This window comes from Trachemys scripta, chromosome 5 (genome assembly GCF_013100865.1).
Source record: "Trachemys scripta elegans isolate TJP31775 chromosome 5, CAS_Tse_1.0, whole genome shotgun sequence".
In the NCBI taxonomy this organism is placed as follows: domain Eukaryota; kingdom Metazoa; phylum Chordata; order Testudines; family Emydidae; genus Trachemys; species Trachemys scripta.
The window spans coordinates 126,025,929-126,052,949 of record NC_048302.1 but is presented as its reverse complement, the minus strand read 5'-3'; the positions used below and the strand labels follow the sequence as shown (position 1 = coordinate 126,052,949).

Here is a 27,021-nt window from a genome sequence, read left to right as displayed (position 1 = left end):
ATATCAGAAGCCAGAACATTTATGGCAAAGTCCTATTCCCTTTGCTGCAGATGAGATTTTTGCCATTGGCTTCAGTGGAGTAGAAGTTGGCATGCAGTTGGTTACAGGTGTCATGGAATGTATTTTACCTTTTTTATTAATCTGCAACCCCTTGATTCCCTCAGAGACAGAATAAAAGGTGGGCTAAGCACGCACTGGAATCACTCCAGATAGCAGGTAGATCTGTCAGTATCAGACTACAGTGGAACCCTCTTATACTGAAGCTGTTTGTTTCACAGAACAGCTTAATTATGCATTTGTTCACTCGAACTGGCCTCACAATCTGCACATTGCAGGGGACTGATATAATTCAGGACATTCATCCTCCTTTTCTATGAACAGTTTCACTAACTCCAAGCCCACTGTAAATGGTTCCACAGTAGATACGAAAATGTGTCTTCTTGACAGTTCCTGTGTCAGCCTTTCTTACTCTGACTCAGTGGTATGTCTTTTCTGGCAAAGTTCCCGCCAGTGGCTTTTAAACAAGTCTTTGATTTACTTCTACTATATTAAGGCTCTGTTGAAAGATCAGGTTATAACATCAGGGAACATTGATAACATGAAATCATAACTTGGTTCCATCCGGGGATCTTCAGAAAGGATTAAATTAATATCCCCAGTGATGCATGCTTGTTGTAGGATGCTGGCTGTGTCTGGAAAATGCACAAACCCTGATGGGATATTAAACAAGTTTTCTTGGAATTTGCACTTTTAAAATAAAAGCGTTTTTTTTAATTGAATACTCTCAGCTCAACGAATCTTATCAGATACTTTTGCACTGATGCGCAATTTCAATTCTGGTAGCCAATAACTACATCTGAAAGAGATTTAATAAGCAGAACTGTGAGGAGCGCTGTTATGATAGCAAACGTTGTGCTTTTGTTGAGGGACCTTATCAGTAAAATACTGATCCAGAACTGGGAACAGTGTAAGAAATGTTTAAAGATGTTAGTGACCAATGGGACTATTTGCCTGAGTAAGGGCTGGAGGGTTGTGCTCCCAAATGGATGACCAATACAAGAATGTGTTCCTTTAAAGCAACAGCGCAGTTGTCACACGGGATCCCAGCCTTGGTTGGCAGACTCAGTTAGTCATGCACCACATGTTGCAGTGTAAAGCCAGCTCCTGGAGCTCTCCCAGTAAATACTGTTGGATGTTTTCCTGTGTGGCTGAATTTAGTCCCCACAAGGCAGGGAGACATGTCATGTACAACCAGTGGCAGGGTTCGCAGGATACAGCTGATCATGATCTTAAAGGCACATTCACCAAATTGTGCGTTTTTAACCAATCATGTGCTAGTATGTTACAAATATGCCCAAATCCTTATTTTTAGCATGTTACAAATTACCCCTGAGATTACTGAAATGGAAAGAATTTTAAAAATCGAATAGACTTTTCACATGTATGCTGTTTGTTTGCATTTTTGAATTAGGACAATTAAATAGCTTCGTCAGTTTTACTTTTGTTCCTAGTCAGTTTCACTTATAGGTTCTCTGTCACCTGCAGAATGCAGGGCAATATTGATTTGGTTTCAAAAACTATTTACAGTGGAATTTAAAACCACAGAAAATTTCTACTGGTTGCAGGGTTGTTTTTTTCCCCTTTTGTTTGTTTTTAAACTTCTTGTTACAAAACCTAACTTTTGGGCCAAATTTGACAGGGATGCTATATAGGAACACAAACGTGAGTACTTTACCTTGCAATTACAACTCATGAGTTTCTCTAGGCTTTTAAAATATTTTAATACGTACCCTGCTTAATTCAGGGAACGGGAGGTTATGTATATAGAAAGTCAACATGTACGTCTGCTGCCCAAGCATTTTAACAATAGAGCGTTCAAACATGCATTTCAGTTTAATAAACTACAGTTTAACCACTGGTATTACAAACAGTGATGAAGACACTCTGCAGAAGATTTCTGAGCTCTGAAACAATGTTCCATTTTTCCACAAATGTTTTCCCTAAAAGTTTATTCTTTTCTTTTCTCTATGTGACTATTGTGGGACTCTGATGTAAGTGTTACAGATTTGCATGACTTTTCCTCTGAGATCTTTAGACTAGACTAACTTCCTCCTTGCACTTAACACCTTAATCATTTGTGGGATGTGTTTTCATTAACTGATGACTCCGTTAATGATGTGACTAGATACCCTCCTAGCTCCCTTTGTTTTCATGATTGCTGTACAGTGTGTGGGGGTGGCTGTACTTGGCTTCTTGGTTTGGCAATGAAACAGTTGCTGTGAGACATGTGATTTGTCCAGTTACCTTCTGGAAATGAATACCTTTTGAATTTAATGCACGTAAAGGGATCGAGCTCCATAGTATATGTTATGCTGCTTTCATTGACTCATTAACCAGTATGGAAGAAGTAGGATGAGTGACCCACAGCAGAGAAGATGAGATTTTGCTTTTGTGCGCCCTTGTCTTGCATTATAGTAATACGATCTCTAACATGTGACTGATACACTATGTGACTCTGAACTGTCCTATTCTCCTGTGGGAATTTAATCAGTAAGGAGATCATGTGATTGGGCAAAATGAGTCCTTTGCTCATCCACCGATCACATATGGGACCAGGTTCTGATCTCTGCTGTACCAGTGTAAATCCAGTGAGATTACTCTGGATTTTCACCAGTGTAGAGGAGAACAGAGTCCTGTCCATAACAAAGCAATCGCTGAGCAAGTGCTACGAAAGCTCCTTTGCTGCTGCATAATGGGTTAAGTCCTTTCTCAAGGAGGATTTACCAGCCTACATCAAATCATAGACATTAGACATGACCACGACCTCTTAGGTCATGTTCTCCATCTCCTCGTCAGTAAGTACACAATTGTTCTCTGCTAGCTTAGGCCCGGACTCAGCAAAATAGTTAAGCACGTACATAAGTGCTTTTTACAATCGGGGTTTTAGGCCCAAATCCTCAAGGATATTTAGGTGCCTAACTCCCACTGATTTCAGTAGGAGTTAGGTGCCTTAATACCTTCGAGGACCCAGGTCTTAGTGCTTTGCCTGGTCTAATTTTAAATGTCTGAAGCATCGAGCCTCAGCGTGCTGCTCAATGTTGTTTCCCTCTGAGCGAATTAAAGCTCTCGCTTGCAAAAGCAGCCAGATACAGACTTGCCCTGGTGATCATCGCAGCCTGAGGGGAGACACCCCTGTATATGACGGGCTTATAGTTATTGTAATCATGGCAGCAGCAGCAGCTCTGGGAGCTGAGCCATAGAATTCACCATGGAATGTTCCAGTCTCTCTCGAGTGCCAGGCGATGCTGCTTCCTAGAGCAATGCATGCACGTCTGCTTGGAGTAAATGCGACAGGCCAAGACCCCATCCACACACATGTCGTTCAGGCTAAGGTGTGGCCCTAAGCATATCTCAGAGCAGATGTGCTGGAATCGGTGAGGGAGGGGGAGGGATTTGGCTAGCCACTGTTGCTCAGATACAGCCACCTACTGACCGGTCTGTGAAACACTTATAGTGGCCACACTGAAGGAGATTATAGGCTGTTCCTCCAGTGTCTACACAGAAATGCTCTGTTCTAGAGCAGCTGGTAGGGGAATGGATGGCGATGACCTAAAATCCTGCACCAAAGCTTCAGATCATAATAAAACATTTTAGGAAGCACGAAAAGGTCACCCAGCCCCACGTGTCCTCCCTTTCAAAGAGCACGTCAGTCCTGATGTATTTCTATACCCCTCAATGTGCTCCTTCTCCAGAAACAAATCAAGCTCTCTTGCACTCGTCAATATGCTCTTTGCCTCAGTATCTTTTCCCACAGCAATTATTATTCAGGCCAGTGCCCTTTGCATGAAGTACCAAATTCCCTGTTTATTCCTAGTTTCTCCTACAACAGAAGCTGGTTTCGAGAATTTACCTCCATGGCCGTTATCCATTTCTCTTCTCCTTCTCCGACACGGCCACAGAAACCACCCCCACAGCTGACACTAATTGACACTCTTGTTGGCAGCGCTTCTTCAGTAACAGCCCTGCTGTGGCATTAGTGTACGCTGTGCTGTGTTGGAGCACAACTGTAGAATACTGCTCTCCTCATCTGTGTTCGGAGGGGACCCCCCTGCACACAGATCTCCTCCGTGCTGCATTGCAGAGGGTGTGGGATCAGTCACCTCCATGGCACCTCCTATTCCTCCACTCTGGATTCCATGGAAGGTACTTCCTGGGTCCAAAACCCACAGAGTGGGGGGGGAGTTCAACAGTCATTGTTCCCCCCTCTGGAGTCTGAGTTGCTAGCACAACACAAGTGGCTAAAGTCTGGCAGGTTTTTGGTGGCTTCTGTGAAGTGAGTTGGAGGGTCTCAGTCCAATTCCTGAGGGACAAGTGCCCATCGAGCAAAATCACCATCATCAACAGAGTTCATTGTCAGTCAGCAAAAAGAGGTAAAGGACTAAAGCAGCTGGAGACTGAACCGTCACACTTCTAGAGCGGGCTGCCTGCCGGGCAGGGTAAAGGCACGCCCGCTGGTGGAGCACTGCAGCTGCTGCTCAGGGAGTACCAGTCCTGGGGATAGGCTGTCCTCTGGCACTTGTGTACCAGCACCAAATTCAAAAGAGAGAGAGGGAGACAGAGAAAATAGCAACAATGTGAGCCTAAGAAATTTGTGATTCGCTCAGAGATTGTCAGGGCTCTTGGTCCCTTCCCGGTGTCTTCTTTTGTCTGGGGAAATGCTGGCTTTAGGGATAAGGGGCTGAGCGCACTTGATCATGTAAAGTTTGCATGTTTCCAAGGGTGGCGGGTGAAGCTTCCTCTGGGAGCGGCTAGCCCCCTACTCCGCCTCTTCTGGCCACCGTCCCGCCTCTGAGGACACGCACCCGCTCGCTGATCTCAGCCTCTCCATGGCCCCGGCCAGGGCAGGATGGGGGAGGGGGGGCTGAAAGCTCACCCCGCCTGGGGTTGAGCTCTCAGCCTCGGCTGGGACCGCAGTGGAGCTCTGGACCCTAAATGGAGCTCTGAGCCCTCCCCCATTCCGCCTGCGGCCCCACCCATAGCCCATCCCATTCTGCCCCTTCCCCCACAGCCTCACCCCCATTCCGCCTCCGCTCCACCTCTTCCCCTCCAAGCCCCACCCCCTGCTCGGTCCATCCCCCACTCCCGCTGTGGCCCCGAGACCGGAAAAGCTCTGTGGCCCCGCCACATCCCCGGCCAGGGTCGAGCTCTCAGCCTCAGCTGGGACCCCGGCAAAGCGCTTGGTCCTAACTGGAGCTCTGAGCCTGGAGACTCCCCCATTCGACCCCTTCCACCCACCAAGGGGGTGCTACAAGACAAAAGATTATAATTTCTTTGGGAGTGGGTAGAAACTGGGCTTGCTCACTCTAGGGAAATATTTTAACCGGTTCTAAAACTGGTTCAGTTAAACTGATTCTAAAAATGATTAGTGCCATAGTATAGACCTGGTTATAGGTGGTTTAAGGCAGCCTGACCCATGTTTACTGAATAGGAAACAATCAGACTGCTTTAAACTGCCTCATACTAGCTGTACACTATTGTTCTTAGACCAGTTTTAAACTCAGTTAGAATGTTTCCCCAGTATAGACGGGCTTAAGGACCAAAGCTTATCGTTTCTTTGAAGTTAATGGGAATTTTGCTCAAGTAAGGCCTGCAGGATATTGTCCTTATGTGCTAGGATGTTATATAATAAAAACTGAAAATTAGTTCCCAAAGCATAGCCAACCTTCTGTGATGACCCCACAGTTCCAGGAGTTGCCTGTTTTCAGAGGCTTCCCTACGGCAAGGCTACAAACAAGTTCAGTAAAATGTGGGTTCCTCCTTATGCAAGGTTTGTTTAAGGCCCAAGCAGTGTAGGAGGAAGGATGGTCTTATGGCTAAAACAGACAATAGGGTGACAGGAGACATGGATTCTATCCCTAGTTCTATCACAGACTCACTGTGTGACGTGGGGCAAGTCCGTCCCTTCCCCTCCCTATACTTCAGTTTCCCCAGCTATAAAGTGAGAATATCCCCCTCTGAGAGGCTTTATTAATGTTTGTGTAACACCAACAGACCCCGATCATTGGGATTGAACCTGGGACCTCTGGAGCTAAATGCATGAACCTCTACTCCATGAGCTAAAAGCCATATGGTCCTTAGCTCAGGCTGTAGAGCAAACTCATTAATCTCTCTCTAAGTGGTCTCGGTGTCACTAGATGGGACAGAACACCACACCCAGGAAGTGTGTGGGGTGCATGTGCACAGGACTTTCAGATGGGAGATGTTATATATAGGTGGGCAAAATGTTATTTCTGTCTAGTTTGTAGTAGTCTAGCTCCCTACAGTCCTTACATTTCTTTTAAAGGAAGGCAGTACTTTATAGATAGGTCAGCCACTATTCCACTGAACCAGCCTCCATCCGGAAGACTACATTTCAAGTTCTTCATCGGTGATTTTGAGAACGATGTAGGAAATAGCTGATTGGCTGACACTGTGGAATCATAGATATTTAATATTGCTACAGTCGTCCATATTTCTACTGGGGTGACGGAGATAGTTTGAACCATTACTGTACAGTAATGTGCTTTTTATTCTAATAAGGGCCCCCACTTGAAGTGCTTCCCTTTAGAGATGGAGTGAACTTAAAACACAGCTGTAAACAGAGCCTGCATATAAATTGTGTTTTTGAGCAATTATGGTGGCTAAGTGCAATTATGGTGGCTAAGTGATTAATACCAGTGTGGCATCTTGCATGCTCTATTAACAAAATGAACTGAGCTCTTCCTGAAAATATCATTTTCCAGGTGTCAGAAAAAAATGCTGTGCAATGAAAATGAAATGTACCCAGACTAATTTATAGTGTGATCTAGAGAATACTTAAGATTTTCCCACACTTTTTTTTAGAACTGAAATCATCTGTAAAACCTGAAATCAGCATTGTCCCTGGCCTCTCTGTTTTAACATTTTTCGACACTGCTTGACATTGCTGGGAAAATAGATGTTTACTGCCCTTACTAAAAACCACTAGAGCCATATTCCGACCTAGCTATTGAGATGACAGATAAATTGATACAGGCAGCAGGATCTAATGGTTTAAGGAAACTTGGTATGTAGAGAGGTAACCTGATCTCGTGGACTAAGATCATGACTCTCAGGAACTATTAGTTTATTTCAACAGGCAATCACCAGAGCTATAGGATCTGAGCTATAAAAGAACCACCTCCACAAGGGGAATAGTCTACACTCGCACTTTACAGCACTGAAATTTGTAGCACTCAGGGGGGGTGTTTTTTCACACCCCTGAGCGAGAAAGTTGCAGCCCTGTAAAGTGCCAGTGTAGACAAGCCCTTAGTCTGTAATAAGGGTCGTGTTAGAGCTGAGTGAATAATGGATTTTTTGGTTTGGGGGTTGATTCAAACTGGATCAATTGTTTGGGTCAAATTGCAGAACCTGAAAACTTTTTGTTTCTAATTGACTGAAACAATTTTGTTTTTTTATTTTGTTTCAGGTTGACCATAATGTGTGTGGTTGACTCCAAATGAGGGATGGGGGGTGTTTGAGTTTTTGTTTAACTTCAGCCATTTTGGGTGGTTTTTTTTTAAATTGACTAAATTTGAAATGGAAATGCTGTTTGGCATTGAAAAGTCGAAACAAAACATTTTGAAATAGTCCCAAATTCAACAAGTAGTTTTGAGGCGTGAAAAATGCATTTTTCTAAGGGGAAAGAAAGTGTCACAGCTCTAGTGATAATACTTATGTAACTCACGGGGTGGCATGACAAATGATTAGTTGAGTACTTTGAAGACTTAAAATGCTAAGTATACTTATCAGGAATTTAAGGATCCTCTTATTATCGCATTTGTGCACTTATCAGTCTGAGAGGTAGAAATTGCTATTTTTATGCTGTTTTAGATGATTATAAAAAATCTTTAGTTATACTGGACCTTGAGCCAGTGATTGTCATTAATATTTGTACAAGCAGCAAAAGCTTCCATGCCCAAGACAATTCAGAATGGAAAAGATATAAGCCATCATTTTCACTATAAAAGTACCATAGCAAATTGTCTGTAGAGTGGTAGGAGGTTTAGTTGTAGCTAGGTACCATTTCATTGATTCATACTTTGTACTACCCATTAAAAATATCATCATATTTAACTGTCTGGATACACCATAGCAACCTTGGACCACAATCTGCCAGTACTGCTAATGACTCGAACTGCCTCCATATAATAGCACTTATATAGCACTTAAAAAGTTCAAAATGCTGCACAGACATTAACTATTAAACAAACATTTTCAGTCTGCACACAGCGGGCCAAATTCAGTTACATCAGCGAGGTCTGATTGTAGTCAGAGTGGCTTTGGAAATCTCCCAGTATCCACTCCTTTCTGGAAGCAGTACCAGGAACTGTGGAATAGGTGTCCTGAGGGCAATGCAACTGACCGGAATTAGAAGAGCACCAAACATGGGGCAAAACTGTAGCAGTTCAGAACACAAGGCAGCCTGGCTAGGATGGGCATCTTGAACCATTACTGCTAGTGCAGCCATACTAATTCACCCAGGAATGGCTCGGTTCTGTAGTGTGAACACAACCAAAGTGGACAATGCAAGAGGAGATCTAAGTAATTCCTCAGGTTCAGTTACAAGTTTGGTGGTTTTTTTTGTTTTTTTTTTTGCTGTGGTGAAAATGTTCCCTGGGTATGTTTGTTCAGATCAATATGCTGCCAAAAACGCTTTCCTAGAGTGATTAGCCGTTTCATTGATCTGTGATCCAAATATGATTACACCTAACTGCTTATGGAATCTACATAACATCAGATGGGCTGTTAAATTAGTCTAAATTCCATTTAAAAAGTCCAGCACAACTTATAAACACACCATAAGCTGGAGCTACTTTGGTTTCTGACACCACAACCACTGTTACTAGAGTGTGACCTATCAACTCCATTTCTATTACTCTCTGGAAGATGCATGGCTTTGGGGTGGGATTAGTGAATTGAACAGCAGAAGTCAAGTCACCACTGACCTTCCTTATCCTTTGTTTTCACCATGTAGATTTTAAAATGCTGTTGTAAGTGGTTGAGGTAGACATGGATGATGCGTGTGAAAAGCCTCGTGAGGCAAACTGTGAAACAAAAGACTTAGTGTTCTCAGATGATGAAGAGCATGATTTATTGGATCACATGGTCAAGAACAGAAGGCTCAAAAAGAAGGAACAAACTCTTGAGGTACTTCCATATTGGAAAAGGTGCTGCAACCTGCAAGGTTGCCTGGATTTCCAGAAGGACATCTCTCTTTGGAATGAAAACACTGTTTGAGGCCAATATTCTACTTTCAGTCTTGCAGGGTGGGTCTGGGCTTGGATATTCAGTGCTTCCTACAGGTGTGGAATCTCCCTATGGGAGTTTAAGTTCCACACGTATAAGAACAAATCAGAGCTGCAAAATTAGGAGCCAGCTTTGAATTCTTCCAAAGTTTTGAGGTGTTTGGATGTGAGGTTTTGGAGATATACAAAACTCTCCATTTCACTTTGCATTTACTTAAGGGGAATTTTTATTGTCATACCTGAGGGGAAGACAGCTGGGGAGATGGGTCAGGACCAAAACTCTAGATCCAAACACCCCAAAACTTTGGGAGAATTCAAAGCCAGATCCATACATATTCAATATGGACCTAATCCAAAGGTCATTGATATTAATAGGTCTTTCCACTGATTTCATTACTTGGATGGGCTTTGAATCAGGCCCTATATTAGCAAGTATGCTTTAATTTGTAACAAGGACAGACAGACATATAAAGGATACAAGAGCACACATTGTGCTCTGCCAGAAAAGGTTTTAGCATCACTCATGTTCATAGGAAATACAGCCACCAGGCAGACAAGTCAAAGGAATAATACTTAAAAGATATCGGAGATGGCAGACATGAGGAAGCCTTCCAGATCTTTGGGGAAATGGAGGCAGCTGCTGTCTGCCCGGATATAGGTCCTAAGAAATCAAAGGTGGGAAATCTCTGCGAATGGGTAAGTCAGAACAGTTACATGCTTAACTTGGCTCAGAAAGAGAGAGTATGAAAGGGGATATTGTTGGGTTAAAAATAATACTCGTCGCTCTAAAGTGTCCTTATCTATGGCTCTAATAATACCTGAGATCATTAATGGGGGAGGAATTTTGAAAATCTCAGTGACTTCTCACCAGTTATGCTACATGTTAACTCTCTGAATTGCTGTCTGCCAGTCCTAGTCCTGGCCCTGCTGTGGGTGGCGAGGGAGAGAAGAGACCTGGACTTTTTGAAGTCTCCTTGCCTCTGGATGGTAGCTCCTCAGGCTAGGGTGCTGTCCCCTCTCTGATGCTACTATGAAGGGAAAGAGAGAAGGTGGCTGCTCACAGACAAAACTGTGAAGTGGGCCCCCAGCACAGAGCCCTGCCCTCCCCTCCCTACCCAAGAAGCATCCCAAAACTATGCAGCAATGATTTCTCTATTGTCAGGGGAGCTCTGCTGCCCCAGTAGCAGCCCTCTCCAAAGCTACTGTGGGATCTACTCCTCTGATACTCTATCTATTCCGTGGATGGCTCCTATTCCAGACATGGTGTCTATGCCTCTGGCAGCTCCACGCACAGTGCAGGATCCATGAAGGCCACAGGATTTATACCCAGGATAACCTTCTGCAGCTGCTCCAGTGGGATCCTCTCCAAGTTTTGCCCTTCTGGCTGGAAGCCTCAGTTCTGATATTTCTATCTCGGATTTATTTTCCATTAGGTCCGTAGTGCTCTTCAGGAATTCAGAGATGAAGAGATCATTGAGCATGGGCTTGTGGCACAGGCCTCGGACCTGAGTGACTTGGGTCCTAGTGCGAGCTCTGCCACAGACATCCTCTGACATTGGGCAAATAATCTATCTAATCTAATGAATTCATCAGTGTAGTGTCTAAACAAAACGTCTTGTACTAGTTTCTTCATCAGTACAAATGGGATAATGGGCCCACCCTACCTCACAGAAGGATTGAGAAGCTAAATTAAACAATGTTCACGAAGTGTGGTATGAGCTTCGGTTGGAAGGTGCTATAGCAATATAAGCAATTCATAATAAAAAGATAATGGAATGGGTCCCACTGGATATTAGGTGTATGTTGTAGAGGCCTCAGATACTGGTCACTGCCAGAGGCAGGGTAATAGAATGGATGAACGAATAGGTTGATCCAGTATAATGCACCTCCTGGTCTTTTCACATCATTTAGCTGACCCTCAGGGTTGTCCCAGGTCGGGATTGAAGTGGACTAGCAGAGTGCTTCTCCGTACAGTGCCTGGTCTCAGCCTCTCACTTTACAGAGCATGAACCTCTGGACCCTCTTAGAAACCATCCCCAACTCATTTCCCCGGCACCCAAAGCTCAGTTAAATCCAAGTCTGGGGTATAGGGAGGAGGGTAACAGCTAGTGCTAGAACCGATTGTAGTTTTTTCATGCATTGAAGGAATAAGAAGCCAAATTACCCCCCACCCCTTTGGAAAGTCACAGCTTTTCTGCCAGGAGCTCCTTTGCCTGCGTTAAAGACTTCTTCCCCCACACCCCTCCTCTGGGTATCTGATGTCTTTAAAACACAAGAGAAGTAGAACAGAGAAGCAGTTGGCATTGGCATTACATGAGAAGCTGGGAGGAGACCTGAGATGTCTCAAAGTACTCCATTTAGGGAGGAACAATCAGTTGCACACATACAAAATGGGAAATGACTGCCTCAGAAGGAGTACTGTAGAAAGGGATCTGGGAGCCATAGTGGACCACAAGCTAAATATGAGTCAACAGTGTTACTCTGTTGCAATAAAAGCAAACATCATTCTGGGATGTATTAGCAGGAGTGTTGTAAGCAAAACACAAGAAGTAATTCTTCCGCTCTACTCCATGCTGACTGTGCCTCAACTGGAGTATTGTGTCCACATTTTGGGAAAGATGTGGACAAATTGGAGAAAGTCCAGAGACGAGCAACAAAAATGATTAAAGGTCTAGAAAACATGACCTATAAGAGAAGATTGAAAAAACTGGGTTTGTTTAGTCTGGAGAAGAGAAGACTGAGAGGGAACATGATAACAGTTTTAATAAAAGATTGTGATAAGGAATAGGACAAGAAGCAATGGGCTTAAATTGCAGCAAGGGCAGTTTCGGTTGGACATTAAGAAAAACTTCCTAACTGTCAGGGTGGTTAAGCACTGGAATAAATTGCCTAGGGAGATTGTGGAATCTCTGTCTTTGTCTAACCAGCCCTTAAAAATCTCCAAACACCCGTCAGGGATGGTCTAGATAATACTTAGTCCTGCCTTGAATGCAGGGGAGTGGAATAGAAGACCTCTTGGGGTCCCTTCCAGTCTCACAATTCTATGATTCTATAATTCTGTGCAGAGACCTTTAAATGAGTTAACCCATGAGTCTGGTTGTAAAGATTGAAACGGGTAAAATAGCAGAAATGGAGTTGTCTCTGCTGTGATCTGGAAATACATACTTGTTGCAGATCAGTTGTGGGTAACTGCAAACTAATGGAAAGACAAGAGAACTTGAGAAATATTTAGAAATTATTTCCTGACTATTCCCGAAGTAAAAAGGAAGGGTGGGCCCCAGTGGTTGGGGGCTTTCCAAATCTGCTCTGCCATAATTACCTCTATGACTTTAGGCAAGTCATATAGGCCCTGATCCCCAAAGATTTCAAATGGAAATCAGTGGAAGCTAGCTGCCTAAATACCTTTGGGGATCTGGACCTTAGTCTTTCTGTGCCTCAGTTCCCCAGCTGTAGAATGGGGATAATAGCACTGCCCTAGCTGTCAGGTGTTGCGAGGAGAAATGCATTAAAGATTGTGAGGTGCTCAGATACTACGGTAATGGAGGCCATGTAAATACCTCAGATAGCTAGATCTGCCAGCCATGCAACAAACGGCCAGAGGCTCAAGCCTGCAGCCCATACTCAGGCCAAACTTCTGTTAATTTCATGCAGAGTTTTTCTGGTGTAAGGCTTTTAGGATTGGGGCCAAAGGCAGATTTGGGGTACTGTCTGTCAGAGAATGGGAGTGGGTCAGAGATGCCAGGTTAAGCTGCATGATGATGGCCCACACTACTTAAGCCTGGTGTAAGCAGGCACAATTTACAGTGAAGCCAATGATATCTGTTCTCCCTTAAACCAGGGCAGGTTTTGGCCCTATGTGTTGAGCAAATCTAACTACTTGACAGGACGTTGAAAAGTGATTTGTATGTTGTATCACTTTATACTCATTCAGCTCCCATGCACTCTTCGGGAGTACTACCATGTTATGGAGTGTCAGAATACGCTGTTCTGCTACTGCATAGGCAGTTTGCTACATGATGGATGTAAATACATTCTTAAACTGAGCAACACTTTCTACCGCTTTAAGATTCATCTAACTAGTTTGCTGTGTGACTCTCACAAACCATAACTGTGCCATGCTGTAGCTCTGTTGGGTGAACTATGCACCAGTGGTTAACAATACCACATAATGGTCTGTTTGCTGCTTGGGGTGCTTTCTCTCTCTCTCTCAGACTTGGGGAGTGGGACTACCCAGGATTTGAGTTAATCTGGCACCTGCCACTTGGGCAGCCGTGATAGACCTCCTGGCAGATCTCCCCGTGAGTCGTACAGTGAACGCTTGTAGCTCACTTATTATGTCTGAAGAGGTCTGTTTTTAAGAACTCCACATCAGTAATGTAACTGTACGGCAGAATTTCAATGGTTCTGTTTTGAAATCATTTCAAGCTGTGTCCAGGCTTTGTCCGGACAAGGAATCTGGGTTGGCAGCTTGGCAGAAGTTCACAAGCTTCATCCAATTGGCATAAAATGGAGAAAAGATTGCAGATGTCCTTGTCTTTTGTTATGAAGAGGCTGCCTGTGAAGGCTACAGGTCATAGCATGCATTGTTCCCTTTTGAGTGGGCCTTGGGTTTTGTGGGGCCCAGACAACTGATTTCTCAGGTGCCCTGGAGCAGTGTTTGGGGTCGGGAGTGCCAAAATTGGCGTTCTGGCACCTTTTTGCTCTCCTGATAATAGGGGCATAACTTAGAGCAGTCTCAAGGCTTCTGTAAATTGCACTAGCTTATAATGGCTTCCTAGGGGCCATTACACCGGTAGGGTTTATTGAAGCACAGTGCGCTCTAGCCATTCTCCTTCCTAGCCATGCCTCCAAAGTCAGGAGCCCAGAAGGGTGATTGTGTTGAACTGGCTACAGGATTTTAAGGATTCTCTCATATTGGGGAAATTTCCAGCTGCCTATTTAGGGAATCTTTAAATGGGGATTTATTAGGGATCTGGTCTTTGTTTCTTCATCTCTAGATGTGGATAATACCTACCTTCCCTACATGAGGTATCATGAGGATGAGCAAATTAATATTTGTACATCACTTTGAAGATGTAAAACACAATATGTTACTACTGTTTCAACAAAACCTTCTCTTGATTCCCCACAGGCACCGCCTAGGCCCCTTAGACCTCGCTTCAGGAAGAAAAGTACCTCGACCTCTACCACTGAAACCATGTGAGTGCGATGAGCCAATAGCACCAAGATCCACAGAATGTCTCTCTTCTGCCTTAAAGAGCTACTTGCTAATTATGTAGAAAAACAGCAGTGAGATGGATGCGATTTGATGTGCAGCACTGCAGACATGGCCTTTCTCTCTTCCCTTAAGTTACATGTTACTTGCATTTTCCCATAACATGTTAGAACACTCTCACAGGTGGTAACAGTGTCAGAGTCCCCCTGTTTCATTTGCAGAATATACAACCACTCCAGCCAACCCTGTCAGGCTGTACATTTGCAATTATTAGTTGTGTCTGCATAGTTTTAGCTTGTGAATGCAAACAAACAAAAAAAATACTCAATAGATCTCAATGATACTTTGACTAATGTATCTATTTATGGTTTTATCCTTAACGAAGTGGACTTGCAGGAGCCATAGATTTTTCTCCCTACCCTTCCTCCATCTTATAACAAGACTGTGACTGACGTGAGATATTTTGAATTCTTTCTACTGTACAGAATGTCTGAGACTTATTAGCAAAAGTTGAGCTGCAACTCCATTTCTTTTTCTGCAAGTAAATTATGTGAACTCCAGTCATTGTGCTGAAAATATAGAGAAAACAACTTAGAGATGATGAGAAAGAGAAATGTACAAGAGAATAAACTGATTTCACAAAATAAAGTAGGGGAGTCTTAATTTTGATACTCCTGAGCCAGAAGAAGAGTAATATATTTTGTAGAAAATGAAAGAATTAATCTTATAACTTTTGACCAACATTTTACTGGCAGTTCTACAATATATGCAAGCCATCTTTGTAATAACTGCTACAATGTTAACCAGAATCACATTAGCCATTGATTTCATAGGGCAAAATTCACCTTCCTCATCTGCATGTATGAGCTCACTTCAGATGTTTTGCTTTACTGGAGCGGATGTGGGAATTGCACTCCCATAGCCAGAGAAGAACATTGGAATTGAGCTCTTCCATGTGGCTTGGAGAGAATTTTGCCAGTATGTGGATTCTGGTTTAAACCATGAGACTCTGTAGTTTGGCTGGTGCATTGGTATCCATATATAAATGCTAAATACAAAAGAAGAGGAAGAAGTTGTAGGATAAGTGTATTTGTGCTTAAAGTTGGTGTCTCCTGTAAATGTAAAAGCATGTGAAATTCATAAATGAGTTAATTATGTGGCCCTTTGTGTTTGCTCTTGGCCCTCTCCCATAGACTAGAAAAACTTTTAGAATCATGTGACATGATTGCCATTGATAATTGATCAATAAACAGACTTGATTATGAATAATATTGTTAACCTAGTTCAGGTACAGAAGTGGCCCAGCCTGCCAATGACTGGTTAGAGTGCACCAGGCTCAGAGATAAGCATATCCGACGTGGCCTTTGTTAAATATTATCTGCCGGATAGGCTTCTAAATCTCAGCCTTCTTGCTAACTCATCTTGAGGTAATTCTGAAGCTTCCTTAAATGGTTTGAGAAGTAAAAATTACTGCTGTCCCCTCCCCACAAAGATTTGTATCAGTTTGGCTAGTAGGAGGAAAGGGCAAACAGACATTTCTTGTGATTGCCACAATATTTGGACCTGTTATTGGAAAATCTGATTTCCCTTCTAAGCAGTGAGTAGATTGTGTTTTGTGAAGACTATATGCTAAAAAAAAGTGTGTTCTAGATGGCAGTTGAAAAATATTCCGTCATTAGAACACACTCAGCAAAAGCTTTGAGTAGCTAAGCTTATGTATTTAAGTTAAGCAGCTCTAGAGTCAATTTGATTTTTCAACAATTAAAAAAAAAAAAAGGAACTTTGCTTGAAGTGTTAGTTAAAATTAAAATCCTGTTGCAAACAAGCTTCATTTTCAGTGCTACGCAATAGGGTGCCATAAGACAAAACAAAAGCTGACAAGTTTGCACTCAAATTATGCCAAAAATAAAAATATATAGCTGCATAACATTTGATGACTTCTACTCTCATACACACTGTATTAACATTCATCCTCACGAAAGTTATTAAATGTCTGATCTGCTGTTTTACTGTAAACTTGACTGTTTCGGTTTTCTTAAAAGCTGAGGTGAAACTGTTGACAAGGGAGTTGCCTTATCTCTCGAAGACATTCACTGAAAAAAAAAAAATCTTTTCATATCGCTGGCAAAAATGTGTTATCAACTAAGCTGTGTATTTGTGTATAGACTGACAAGAAATGTGAATGCCTAAACATGTACACTGAGTGGTATAGTGTTCTGTACACAGGATAGAACAATCACTCGCTTTGAATTCAGTGTATTACAGACACAGGTTGTTTACAAATGCTTCCTCTAAAGGTCTGTCATTTTAACATTCAGATACATATGTTTATTTGGCATCCACATCAGCTATATGTTCTTTGGTCCTGACTCTTCTCTCAGGCACTGTCTCCCCTTGGGAATAACCTCAGTTCAACAATTGGTGTTGCTACACATGGGCTGACCACTAGCAGTAGACAAAGGCAAACCTGGGTTTGTGTCAATTGAACTAATCAGAATATCACATGCTAGCTGGCCCTTTAAGGGGAATGGGGCCCCAGCCCCTCCTCTGACTAATCAGTTGCCACCCAGCTGAAGCAGTAAGATCAAGGAGCAGGTAGCTTGAATATAACCTGGTTCTCATCAAGAACAAGAGCTCAGATTGGGGGCAAGGCCCCTTCCAGCATCAGTCTTCAGCTCTGGGGAAAGAACCCAGTGTATATGACTCTCAAGGGGTTGTAAGCCCATATGGAGTAGTTAGGCCCCTGCAAAAGACCCCAGCTCAGGCAATGATATGTTGAATGTGTTATTTTGAAGAAATAAAACTAAAGCCTTGAAGAGAAGGGGACAGAAATCCCGTGTCTGGAGAATTTTCTTTGGTGCCTGGGCCAGTGAATTAGCCTGCAGGTTTACACAGGATTTACCTTAATTATGAATGGGGTAAACTTTGAGCAACTCACTGCAAACCCTTACGCATCCTTGTCTAAATGTAACTATCTGCCCCAGTGTAGCTGCAATGATTGTTGAAGCAGGGCTATTTCCAACTACAGCCAAGGCTCCACTTACCCTAGTGTAAATTGGGAGTAATTGCCCAGAAGCCAAGGGAATTATACAAAAGTAAACCTGGTATAAAGAAGAGGAGAACCGGGCCTTCTGTTTCTAACAACAAGGGGAGAAATTACCTCGTGATTAAAAAATAAGAAGGAAAGGCTTACTAGAGGGACGTGATGCTCTCTGGCATCATGTAAACAGCCTGTTGCCTTTGACTGTGCTCTGTGAAATAACCGTGTTCTCATGTAGTAATGAGATCTATATGTTTGTGACAGAATGCTTGTTAATCAGTCTTCTTTTGCTGTTTATTTGTTTCGGGTACCTGTTTTGCACCTAGCACGTATTTGAAATTGTAAAGAACACTATGCGTACTTTTGAGATTCACACTTATACAAACATATTTAAGGATCGTAACTGTGCACTTAAAAGAGGTTTCTTTCTCATGATCAGTAGAAAAGAGCTGTGATAAGATAGTATACGTAAAGCCTCATAAGGATGGACATTACAACAGTATTCCAAAGGTTGGAGTTTTGCTGGTTTTGTTATGCTTGATATACATCTTGAATAAAGTCTTAATCTTTTCTTTAAAAAAAAAAAAAAAAACAAAGAAGAAAGCATCTTCAGTCTGTTCAATGTATCTGGCAGGCCAGAATACTTGTTGTTACTTTTATTACGGCATTATTTAGTTGTCTTAATTCTTGCTAACTGTATATAGATGTATTCACCAAATGCTGCATGTCCTTCAGAATTCCTTTCTGTATTACCAATTGGAAAAAATACAGCTACTAAACATGTTACCAGTGAATTCATTGGACTACCACAGCTTTATTATAAAGCAAGCCTTGTCTTGTTAAACAAATGATAGTGGAACTGATTGACAGGCTACAGTAAAGAGAATGGAACAGTTTGAAGCTACTGTTGTCACACTGTCTACAGGCTGCCAAGTTTTAAAGAACGCACGGGATTGGGCCTTAGTGAAAGCAGAAGCAAACATATCATCCTGACCTAGAGTGTAAAACTAAAATCACATACATGGTTTCATATAAAAGGCTCATGTGTGTACCAAATCGGGTACTGTAAAATAGAGCCAGAATTTAAGAGGATTAACAAGCAGGCAATTATTCACAATTAACAAGAAAGGAATGAAAATTAGAAACTTTCAGAGTGGTTGTAAGGGAAGTTCTCTAATTTTAACTAATTTAACATTTGTTTTAATCACTTTAGTTTCCCAGTGACCAACATTCGGAACACACTAATTTTCAGTGTTTTCCCGTGGAGAAGCTACGTCAGTATCAAACTGGGCAAAGTTATTAAAATGGTAGCCCCACTCATTTAATGCAGACACTGAGACAGCAACTGTCTTTTTGTTTTGTATTTGTACAGTGCCTCGCCCAATGGAGTCCTGGTCCATGACTGGGGGGCTCCTAGGTGCTTTGGTAATACCCTTCTATAGTATTTGTATTTTTCAAACTGCTTTAAACATTCCCATTTTAATATCAATTCTTAAAATTTAGCTTAGATGTTCAATTACATATATTGTTTATACCCGATTGCAAGAATCTCACCACAAGAAATTCAGAATATTTAGCTGAATCAGAATTTCTCACTTTTTCCCCTTGCCCCCCTCCACTTTAGTGAAGTGAAATACAATAACCAACTATGACTCAATACTCCAATCACAATCTGGAATTAGTTTATTTGGGTGTTTGTACCAATAATTCAAATCAGACCATATATTTGCATGTGGAAAAATGACAGGTTGTAGTTATTTGTCTTTGGAAATGCATAAAAAGATCCCAGCCCACATACAATGACATATATTGGGCAGTAAGAGGAAAAACAAAAGTGTGAACTGAGACACAGAAGAGACAGGTTTTCTATAGTCGAAGGTTTGTGCGATCATGATATTTCTGGAAGGGATCATCAACGTACCAGTTTCTTCTCTTCCAGAAAGAAGTGGTCATTTTATCAAGGAGTTTACTTTGTGTTTTATTGCAAAACACTTGTTCCCTCAAGCGTCTTTTCTGGGGAATAGACTTTTTCCATAATTTTTTCTTGTAACCAGCCTGTCAGAAGACAAAGAATTCTACATCACTTTATCATAGACGGATGTCTAGCAACAGTAACCCCCCATACCTCAACAATCCCCATGCCCTGAGCAAGTCAGCTTTCAACTCTGACCCTGGATTTTTTTTGGATTTTTTTCCAATCACTACTGACCCCTAGAGGAAGGAAGGCAGCTGGCTCACTCTGTCTTTAAGCAAGGGTAGATCTCATATTTAATAAAATGAAAGCCTTACTTTTTTCCTTAACCAAAGGCCACAGTGCAGTCGGAGAAATCTGTAGACCACAGATTTTACAGATTTCCTCTTTCCTTTTCGCAGGCTATAATATGTGAGAGTCCTCACTGGCTGCTGAAGGATACGTGGCAGTAAGGGTGTTACACTGAAATAAAGAACAGAAAAAGCTGAAATATGTAATTTAACAAGAATGAAGTGCTCTTTCCCCAGAACGCAGCACCTGATTGACTCCATCTGGAAAACCCAGAATGGCTTTACGCCAACTTGCCTGAGGAAATTTAAAAGCAAACTGATCTAACATTTCAATAGGCCCTTTGGCGGAGTATTGACGTATACATCTTTATTATATTGCAGTGCAAAATGTCTGGTTGAGTGAATTTCAAATATTATTATTATTTATATTATCGTAGCACTTAGGAGCCTTAGTCATGGACCTGGACCCCACTGTGCTAAGCACTGTATGGACAGTTTTCTTTGGTTCATAACTTTTAAAAATGGAGTGGAGAACTCAGGGTAGTGTAACAGGAGCTATTTCAGGTGAAAAGTTAAAATTACATGTTTTAACATTAGAGATTTGGGGCATTCATTATTTTAATTAATAAAACAAACACCAGTTTTATAACAAGGATTCTTATTGCGATGAGCTGAGGTACATGTTTGAGGCATGTTCGATCTTGCAGCTTCATTGAAGGGTCTTGACATGATACAGGTGGGAGAAGGAGTTTTAAAAACTGATCCTGCTTGCAAGAGTGACAATTAGCAACAGAACTTCCCATGCCAAATTGGAGAAAGATGCTACTTTTCAAAAATGTTGCTGAGAATATAGAATTGGGATAGGAATCAGGTTTAACCCTAACACTCTCCTTATAAGCTTGTGTAGATTAGTATTTTTCTTTGTTTCCCATCATTGCTCTAGCACTGGTGCAACCTGCTCTGAGCAGAGTTAGGTCGGTGACAAAAATGCTGGTGGTGGTCTACACTGCATTCCATCCATTGATGCCACTGGTTGAGCTGAACTGTGTACTGGGCTAGTGCAATGGTGAGAAATATGAAGGAAAGTTCTAGTGCTGACTCTAGTGTGTATTACATTCTGCAAATTTTACAGCAGGCTCTTTGTTTTCTAATAGGTTTTATGTAACATTCACCCTTTAAAAACATACCATACCTGTTAAAGATGGAGAGAGGACACCCACAGGACAGATCACTAATAGACAGCAGAGGTTTCGTAACAGAGGAAGCTAACGGTGCCTGCACCCGGTTGAAACATTGTATGGAGAGTCCAGAAATAAGACGGATGTTGCAGGAGCTGTTGTAAGCCAAAGGGACCAGAAAATTCAGAGGTCTTAAAATCCCTATGGAGAGAGAATAGATAATATCAGGAAAAGTTAATGAAAAGTGAGCAGTGGGTTGAAACCACCTGATACCTGAACCCACGTTTTATTGTGTTTCAATAAACATTAATACCACTTAATTACAAATCTGCTAAATTCCCTGTTTAGACACTTTGCACACGACAGACAGTGGGATTGGCAATGGTACTCATCAAAATCGCACTGACTGAAAATGTAGAGCTAGATATTCCTCAGACACTAACATGTAGGTTCAATATCACCTATGACTTTCATTCTAGCACCAAATTCAGAATCATCAGCTTCTGGGTGTGAAAGTTTTTGAAGATCTGCCCCCTAGCGGTCAATGAAAGTTTTATAAAGATGGTTGACTGACCAAAGACCCTGTTGGAAATATTATGTTGCTCTCATGTACATTATCTTGAAAAAGAAAGAAAGAATATTTGGTCCTGCCATGAGGGCATGGGACTGGATTCGATGACCTCTCGAGGTCCCTTCCAGTCCTAGAATCTATGAAAGAACCTTTCAATAAATATTTTCAAACTAATGACATCTAGAAATAAGTCTTCTTTTATAAATTGTAAAAGACTGACATTAATATTGATGCTTTTTTTGCTCATTTATGACCTGAAACTAAATATTGCAAATAGGAAACAAAATTCATTTCCCCATTACGCTTTATATACACAGCTTTTGACCAACCTGACACGTTCCTTGAAGTGTTTAGCACACAGATCACCCTGTTTCCCCTTTGATGATGTTTTAGAAATCGTTTAGCTAGGCTTCTGGCAAAACAGACCAGCATTTCAGAGCACTGCACACCATCCATGGTTACAGGGAATCACAGCACCAACAAGCTGCAGTTTGTCTAAACCAGGAATGGCCAAAGCATGGCTCACAGGGAAAACACACTCGTGGCCATAGCCACAGCCACCTTCAATATGGAGATGCACCCCGCATAAATGAGATTCCAACATGCAGTTCTCCATCCTGACCCAAGAACTTTCGAGATGGAGGACCGTGTTATGTACAGCCCTCACATCCAATTTGAAGATGAGGTCACCTACATCACGTTCCATCAGCTGCCTGTGGATGACTGACCTTTTTTAAAGCTATTTATGAGGCTCACTAAACAGGGTGAGGACAAGCCAAAAGGTTGGGCTTGTCATGTGCGTGAGCCTGGAGTCAGGTGCATGGAGACGTGCCCCAGCATGCAATGCTTCATTTCGATTCAAGGAGGTGCAGCAATAAAAATACCAAATCCCAGCCTGCACTGCTTCATCTTGCACAGGATGCTCCATCCCAGTTTGAGTGACACAGCTGTACTGCATGCTGGGATTGGTCATCGCTGCAAACCACACAGGCCCACCATACCAACAAGGGCTGCCGCAATCCACTTCCAGTTACACCCCTCCATCTCCAACACATGGTCAGTGTGGGTAGGGGTGGCAACTTTCTACTCACACAAAACCAAACACCCTTGCCCCGCCCCTTCTCTGAGGCCCCGCCCCTGCTCACTCCATTCCCCCCTCTCTCTGTTGTTTGCTCTCCTCCCCCACCCTCACTCACTCGCTCATTTTCATCGGGCTGGCTCAGGAGGCTGGGGTGCAGGAGGGGGTGAGGGCTCCAGCTGGGGGTGTAGGCTCCAAGGTGGGACCAGAAATTAGGAGTTCAGAGTGTGGGAGGGGATTGAGACAGTGGGTTAGAATGCGAGAGGGGGTGACGGCTCCGGCTGGGGATGAGGGATTTGGGATGCAGGAGGGGGCTCTGGGCTGGGGGGTTCGGAGGGCAGGAGGGTCCTCTGGCAGGGGGTGCAGACTTGGGTGGGGCTAGGGATGAGGGGTTTGGGGAGTAGGAGGGTGCTCTGGATTAGGATTGAGAGGTTCAGAGGGCAGGAGAGGGATCAGGGCTGGGGATTGGGGTGTGGAGGGGGGCATGAGGGCTCTGGCTGGGGCTGAGGGCTCTGGAGTGGGGCTAGGGATGAGGGGAACCATGGCCAATGGGAGCTGTGGGGGCAGTGCTTGGGGTGGGGGCAGCATGCGGTGCCCCCTGACTGCCCCTACGCCTAGGAGCCAGAGGGGTGACAGGCTGGCTGCTTCCTGGGAACCGCAGGGAGCCTGTCAGCTGCGCTGTGCGGCACTGCCAACCTGACAGTCAATGGCCCAGTCAGCACTGCTGACCGGCGCCGCCAGGATCCCTTTTCGACCAGGTGGTCAGGTCGAAAAACAGACACCTGCTCACCCCCATCTGGGTGCAGCTGGGGCAGAGCCTCAGTCTGAGGTTCCCAGACCCAAATCCCGTGTCCCCTAGAGGCAGCGAACTGGCGCAGCTGACTGTTAAGCCAGGACAGGAGGGTTCCCGGTCTGTGCTGCCCCGGACCGTACTACCCCTCCCCCACTAGGGGGGCTGCTGCAATGGGGCCAAGAACCACCAGGGCTCCCCCATCCCCCCACGGGCAAGGAGCCTCCCTCCCGATCCCCCGCTCTCCCCCCGGGCAGGGAACCTCCCCCCGCCGGTAGAGTCTCTCACACTGACCCGACACCCTCCGCGTAACAGCAGCTACCGCCATCTTGCCAGCCGCGCAGACTGCCTACGGCAGGCAGCGAGGGACATGCCGCGCAGGGGGCGGGGACTAGAACGGGGAGCCCGCGGGACCGGCGGTCACAGGGAGGGGGCGGGGCAGAGGCCGGACGGTGGCTCTAGGCTCTTCCTTCCTTACCCGCGCCCTGGCGACCCCCTCCCCGCCGAAGTGCGCGTGCGCGTGCTCCGGGGGCGGGAGGAGCTGGGCATGCAGCCCCATTCCGCCTTGCGCTGGGCGTTACCGGGGTTTACTCGCCCTGGTGCAGCGCGGGCCAATCAGAGCTGGTGCTGCCCAGTCCCGGCCCTGCACTGTGGGCAGCGCGGTGCAGTAGCTCCGCTGCAGGGCGGCTCTGACTCGGTTACGCGTTCCTCTCATCTCATCTCAATGAGTGTGTCGCTGGCCAGGCAATCGTTACATCGCTTCTGGGGGTGTTCAGTGGCGCCCGGTACCTCAGTGCCTGTGTAGCTGCGTTGGGATGTCCGGGTGGGCTGGTTACATTCAGTAGCGTTCTGACAAAAGTGAAAGCTGAATACATTCATACTCCCTTCAGCCATTGCAACATTACGCTCCGCACCCGGCCATTTGTAGTAATACAGCTGGTCTTGCATTAGAAATGCAGTATCAGGACCCAGGGAAATCTGATAATGTGAGAAGGGCTGCAGAATATCCCACCCATCCCTTAGTTACCTCTTCTCTTCCTTGATTATTTAATATTTTTGTCTTTCATGGTCTTCCTAAAAGCCCTGTTCCCTATAGGCACAATGCATTCCTAGCAGAAAACAACACTAAGGTCCTGCTTCTGTAATAAAAGCCACATGAGCTGAACTATGCACCCATATAGCGTCCATTACCCTACAGTTCTTATTGCAGGATGTCAACTATCAGGGGGTAGCCGTGTTAGTCTGTATCCACAAAAACAACAAGGAGTCCGGTTGCACCTTAAAGACTAACAGATTTATTTGGACATAAGGTTTCGTGGGTAAAAAAACCTCACTAACAGATTTATTTGGGCATAAGCTTTCGTGGGTAAAAAAGCCCCACTTCTTATCTGAAGAAATATCTCTATTTATAACTTCCAAAATACTATCAGATATGAATATACAGTGAAGTTATCAACAGCGTTTTTAAATCTAACACATGAGTGTAATTATGTAACATAAATGTGATTCTTTCTTTGCAGACTGGGATCTTTTATGTTTGTGCCCTTCAGTTGTGTGATCAGAGCCTCCCACTAATAGGTTCAGGCAGGAAGAGGGCAAATTAATCCTGACATAAATAAAGCAGAACACATGCTAGAAACACTGAGCAGATCCAGACACACAGTGAATCTGCAAAAAATTACAGTATTTACAAAAAACAGACAGTTTGTTGTCCCCAGGTCTGTAATTACTAAGATATTTTTTCCAGAAACTCTTACCCCAGATTCTACCCCATAGTCAGAGACACCTTCTCCAGTACGAATCCTGATTAACCTTCACCCAGAGGTTATGTGGATAAGTGAAAGCTGACTACACTGTTTCCCGAATCTGTTCCAAGGAAGCATCTTCCTTAATTCTGACCCAAAATATTTATTAATATTTAGCTCCTAGAGGCTTTGGTGAAGATCAGGACCCCTTAATTATTTTTATTGCAGTCACACGTAGAGTCTCCAGTTCAATAAGTTCCTGCATTAAAAGTTTATAATCTAAATAGGCAGACACAATGGGGGAGGATGGGTCTGCTAGAAGAGCAAACTGTGATGATTTGCAAACAGGTTAGTTCCACAGTGTTTTATTTTGTGACTGTGTTTTACATAATGGATTATACTATAGGGCAGGAGTGGGTGCAGACTGCAGAGAGAAGGAAGGGATGAATTGAAATGAAAAGCACGGGATCGGAAAGAGCAGGGATAGCAATGGGGGTTAGATTGAATTGATGAGACTGTGAGGTAGGGGCAGGAGGCGAAGACCAGAGCATGGAGCCAATTAGCTGGATGGTAAGAATGTCAGAACAGGAGTGAAAACCCTGGCAGGCAGGGCTGACGGCAGTGGTGTTTATGGGGCTGGCTGAAACTACCCGTGCAGCTGCTCCTTCCCTTTTGAGACTGTACCACAGATTTGTAGATCTGTGTCAAAAAGCTTTTAACTCCTGTGTCTCTCTGTAGTGCAATGGGTCAGCATGTTAACCAAAAGGATGGTGGTTTGAGCCCACCCGGGGATGGGGTATAGCTGTTGGAGCACTCCTGCCTCCCATATGATTGGCAGATCTTTTAGATTCATCCGAGGGGTCTTCCTTGAGACCTCTCTGAGCTGCTGGTCTTCTACCAGGACCTCCTCTGGACCTGGAAGCTGGTTTTGGTGACCAGGTCTGTGGTGGCTGCTGAGAGGGCAGATCTTCTCATGGAGCCCCTGCTACACAACCCCCAACTAGGGGTGCAAGTGGTGGGGTCCTCTTCTGTGCACCAGTGGCTGGTCCTGGCAGGCACCACAGGAATTGGAGACCTCCTGGCCTACGGCCAAGGGGACTGGGTGGATCCGTTGGCGCTTGATTGGCACATGGAGCTCTCTACCCCTCAAATCCTCGGTGTGTACTCCAAGAGGTGAGGACAGCCTTATTGCCTGCCTCTCGGGCTTTCCTTGAGCAGGTCCTGCAAGAGGGTGCTCCCCGCCTGCCCCTCACTCCTGACTCTGTGGATCTTTTCACTGGGTCCCTGCCCTGCAAGCCCTCCCCCCACTCCCTGGCTCCTCTTCTGTATAATCTGAGCCGGCTCTGCGATCTGTAGCTGGTTTATTTCTGAACCACGCCAAGGGCACATCTGTACATGCTCCTGCTCCACACATTTCCTCACCCTCATGTCTCACCCTGACACTAAGGGACAGGACCTTTTACCACCTGTGGAGGGGGAGGAACCCCGGTAGGCCAGCCTATATTTCACCTTGATCCCACTGCTCACTGGGGATATGAGCTGACGGCTCCTTCATGGAGCTGTGAGCACAGGCATGTACTTAGCGCAGTTCACCCTCATCCCTGATACTTGCCCTTTTTGTGGTGCGAGGGAGATCCTGGTGCACATTTATCTCAAGTGCACCAGGTTGCAGCCCCTTTTCCCTCTCCTCCAGAACCTTCTCCTAAGATTTTGGCTGCACTATTCCCTGCACCTCCTGATTCATACACCTCCTCTCTGTGGCCCCACAAACTCACAAGACCTCCTGGTCAACCTCCTCCTGGCATTGGCCAAAGTGGCCATTTATAAAACCAAGAGG

The 27,021-nt window shown here is 44.2% G+C and overlaps 2 protein-coding genes across 6 annotated transcripts in view; one reads left to right on the top strand and one right to left on the bottom strand.

Annotated features, from left to right (window-relative positions):
* Nucleotides 1-18,343, top strand: part of REEP1 (receptor accessory protein 1) — a gene marked incomplete in the record, with an annotated part of 101,850 nt that extends 83,507 nt beyond the window's left edge. For 2 of the 5 annotated variants that reach the window (XM_034771280.1, XM_034771281.1), the window contains 2 exon segments: nt 9,056-9,207; nt 14,437-18,343. In XM_034771280.1, coding sequence (XP_034627171.1) covers nt 9,056-9,207; nt 14,437-14,508 — 224 coding nt within the window. 5 annotated transcript variants of the gene reach the window in all.
* An 877-nt stretch (nt 18,344-19,220) lies between these two features.
* MRPL35 (mitochondrial ribosomal protein L35) lies at nt 19,221-23,891 on the bottom strand. Its single transcript, XM_034771286.1, has 4 exons — nt 23,734-23,891; nt 21,015-21,201; nt 19,850-19,994; nt 19,221-19,615 (listed from the first exon to the last, which is right to left on the bottom strand). The coding sequence occupies exons 1-4, from the start codon at nt 23,765-23,767 to the stop codon at nt 19,427-19,429; spliced, it is 555 nt and encodes a 184-aa protein (XP_034627177.1). The 5' UTR covers nt 23,768-23,891; the 3' UTR covers nt 19,221-19,426.
* Nucleotides 23,892-27,021: the final 3,130 nt, after the last annotated feature.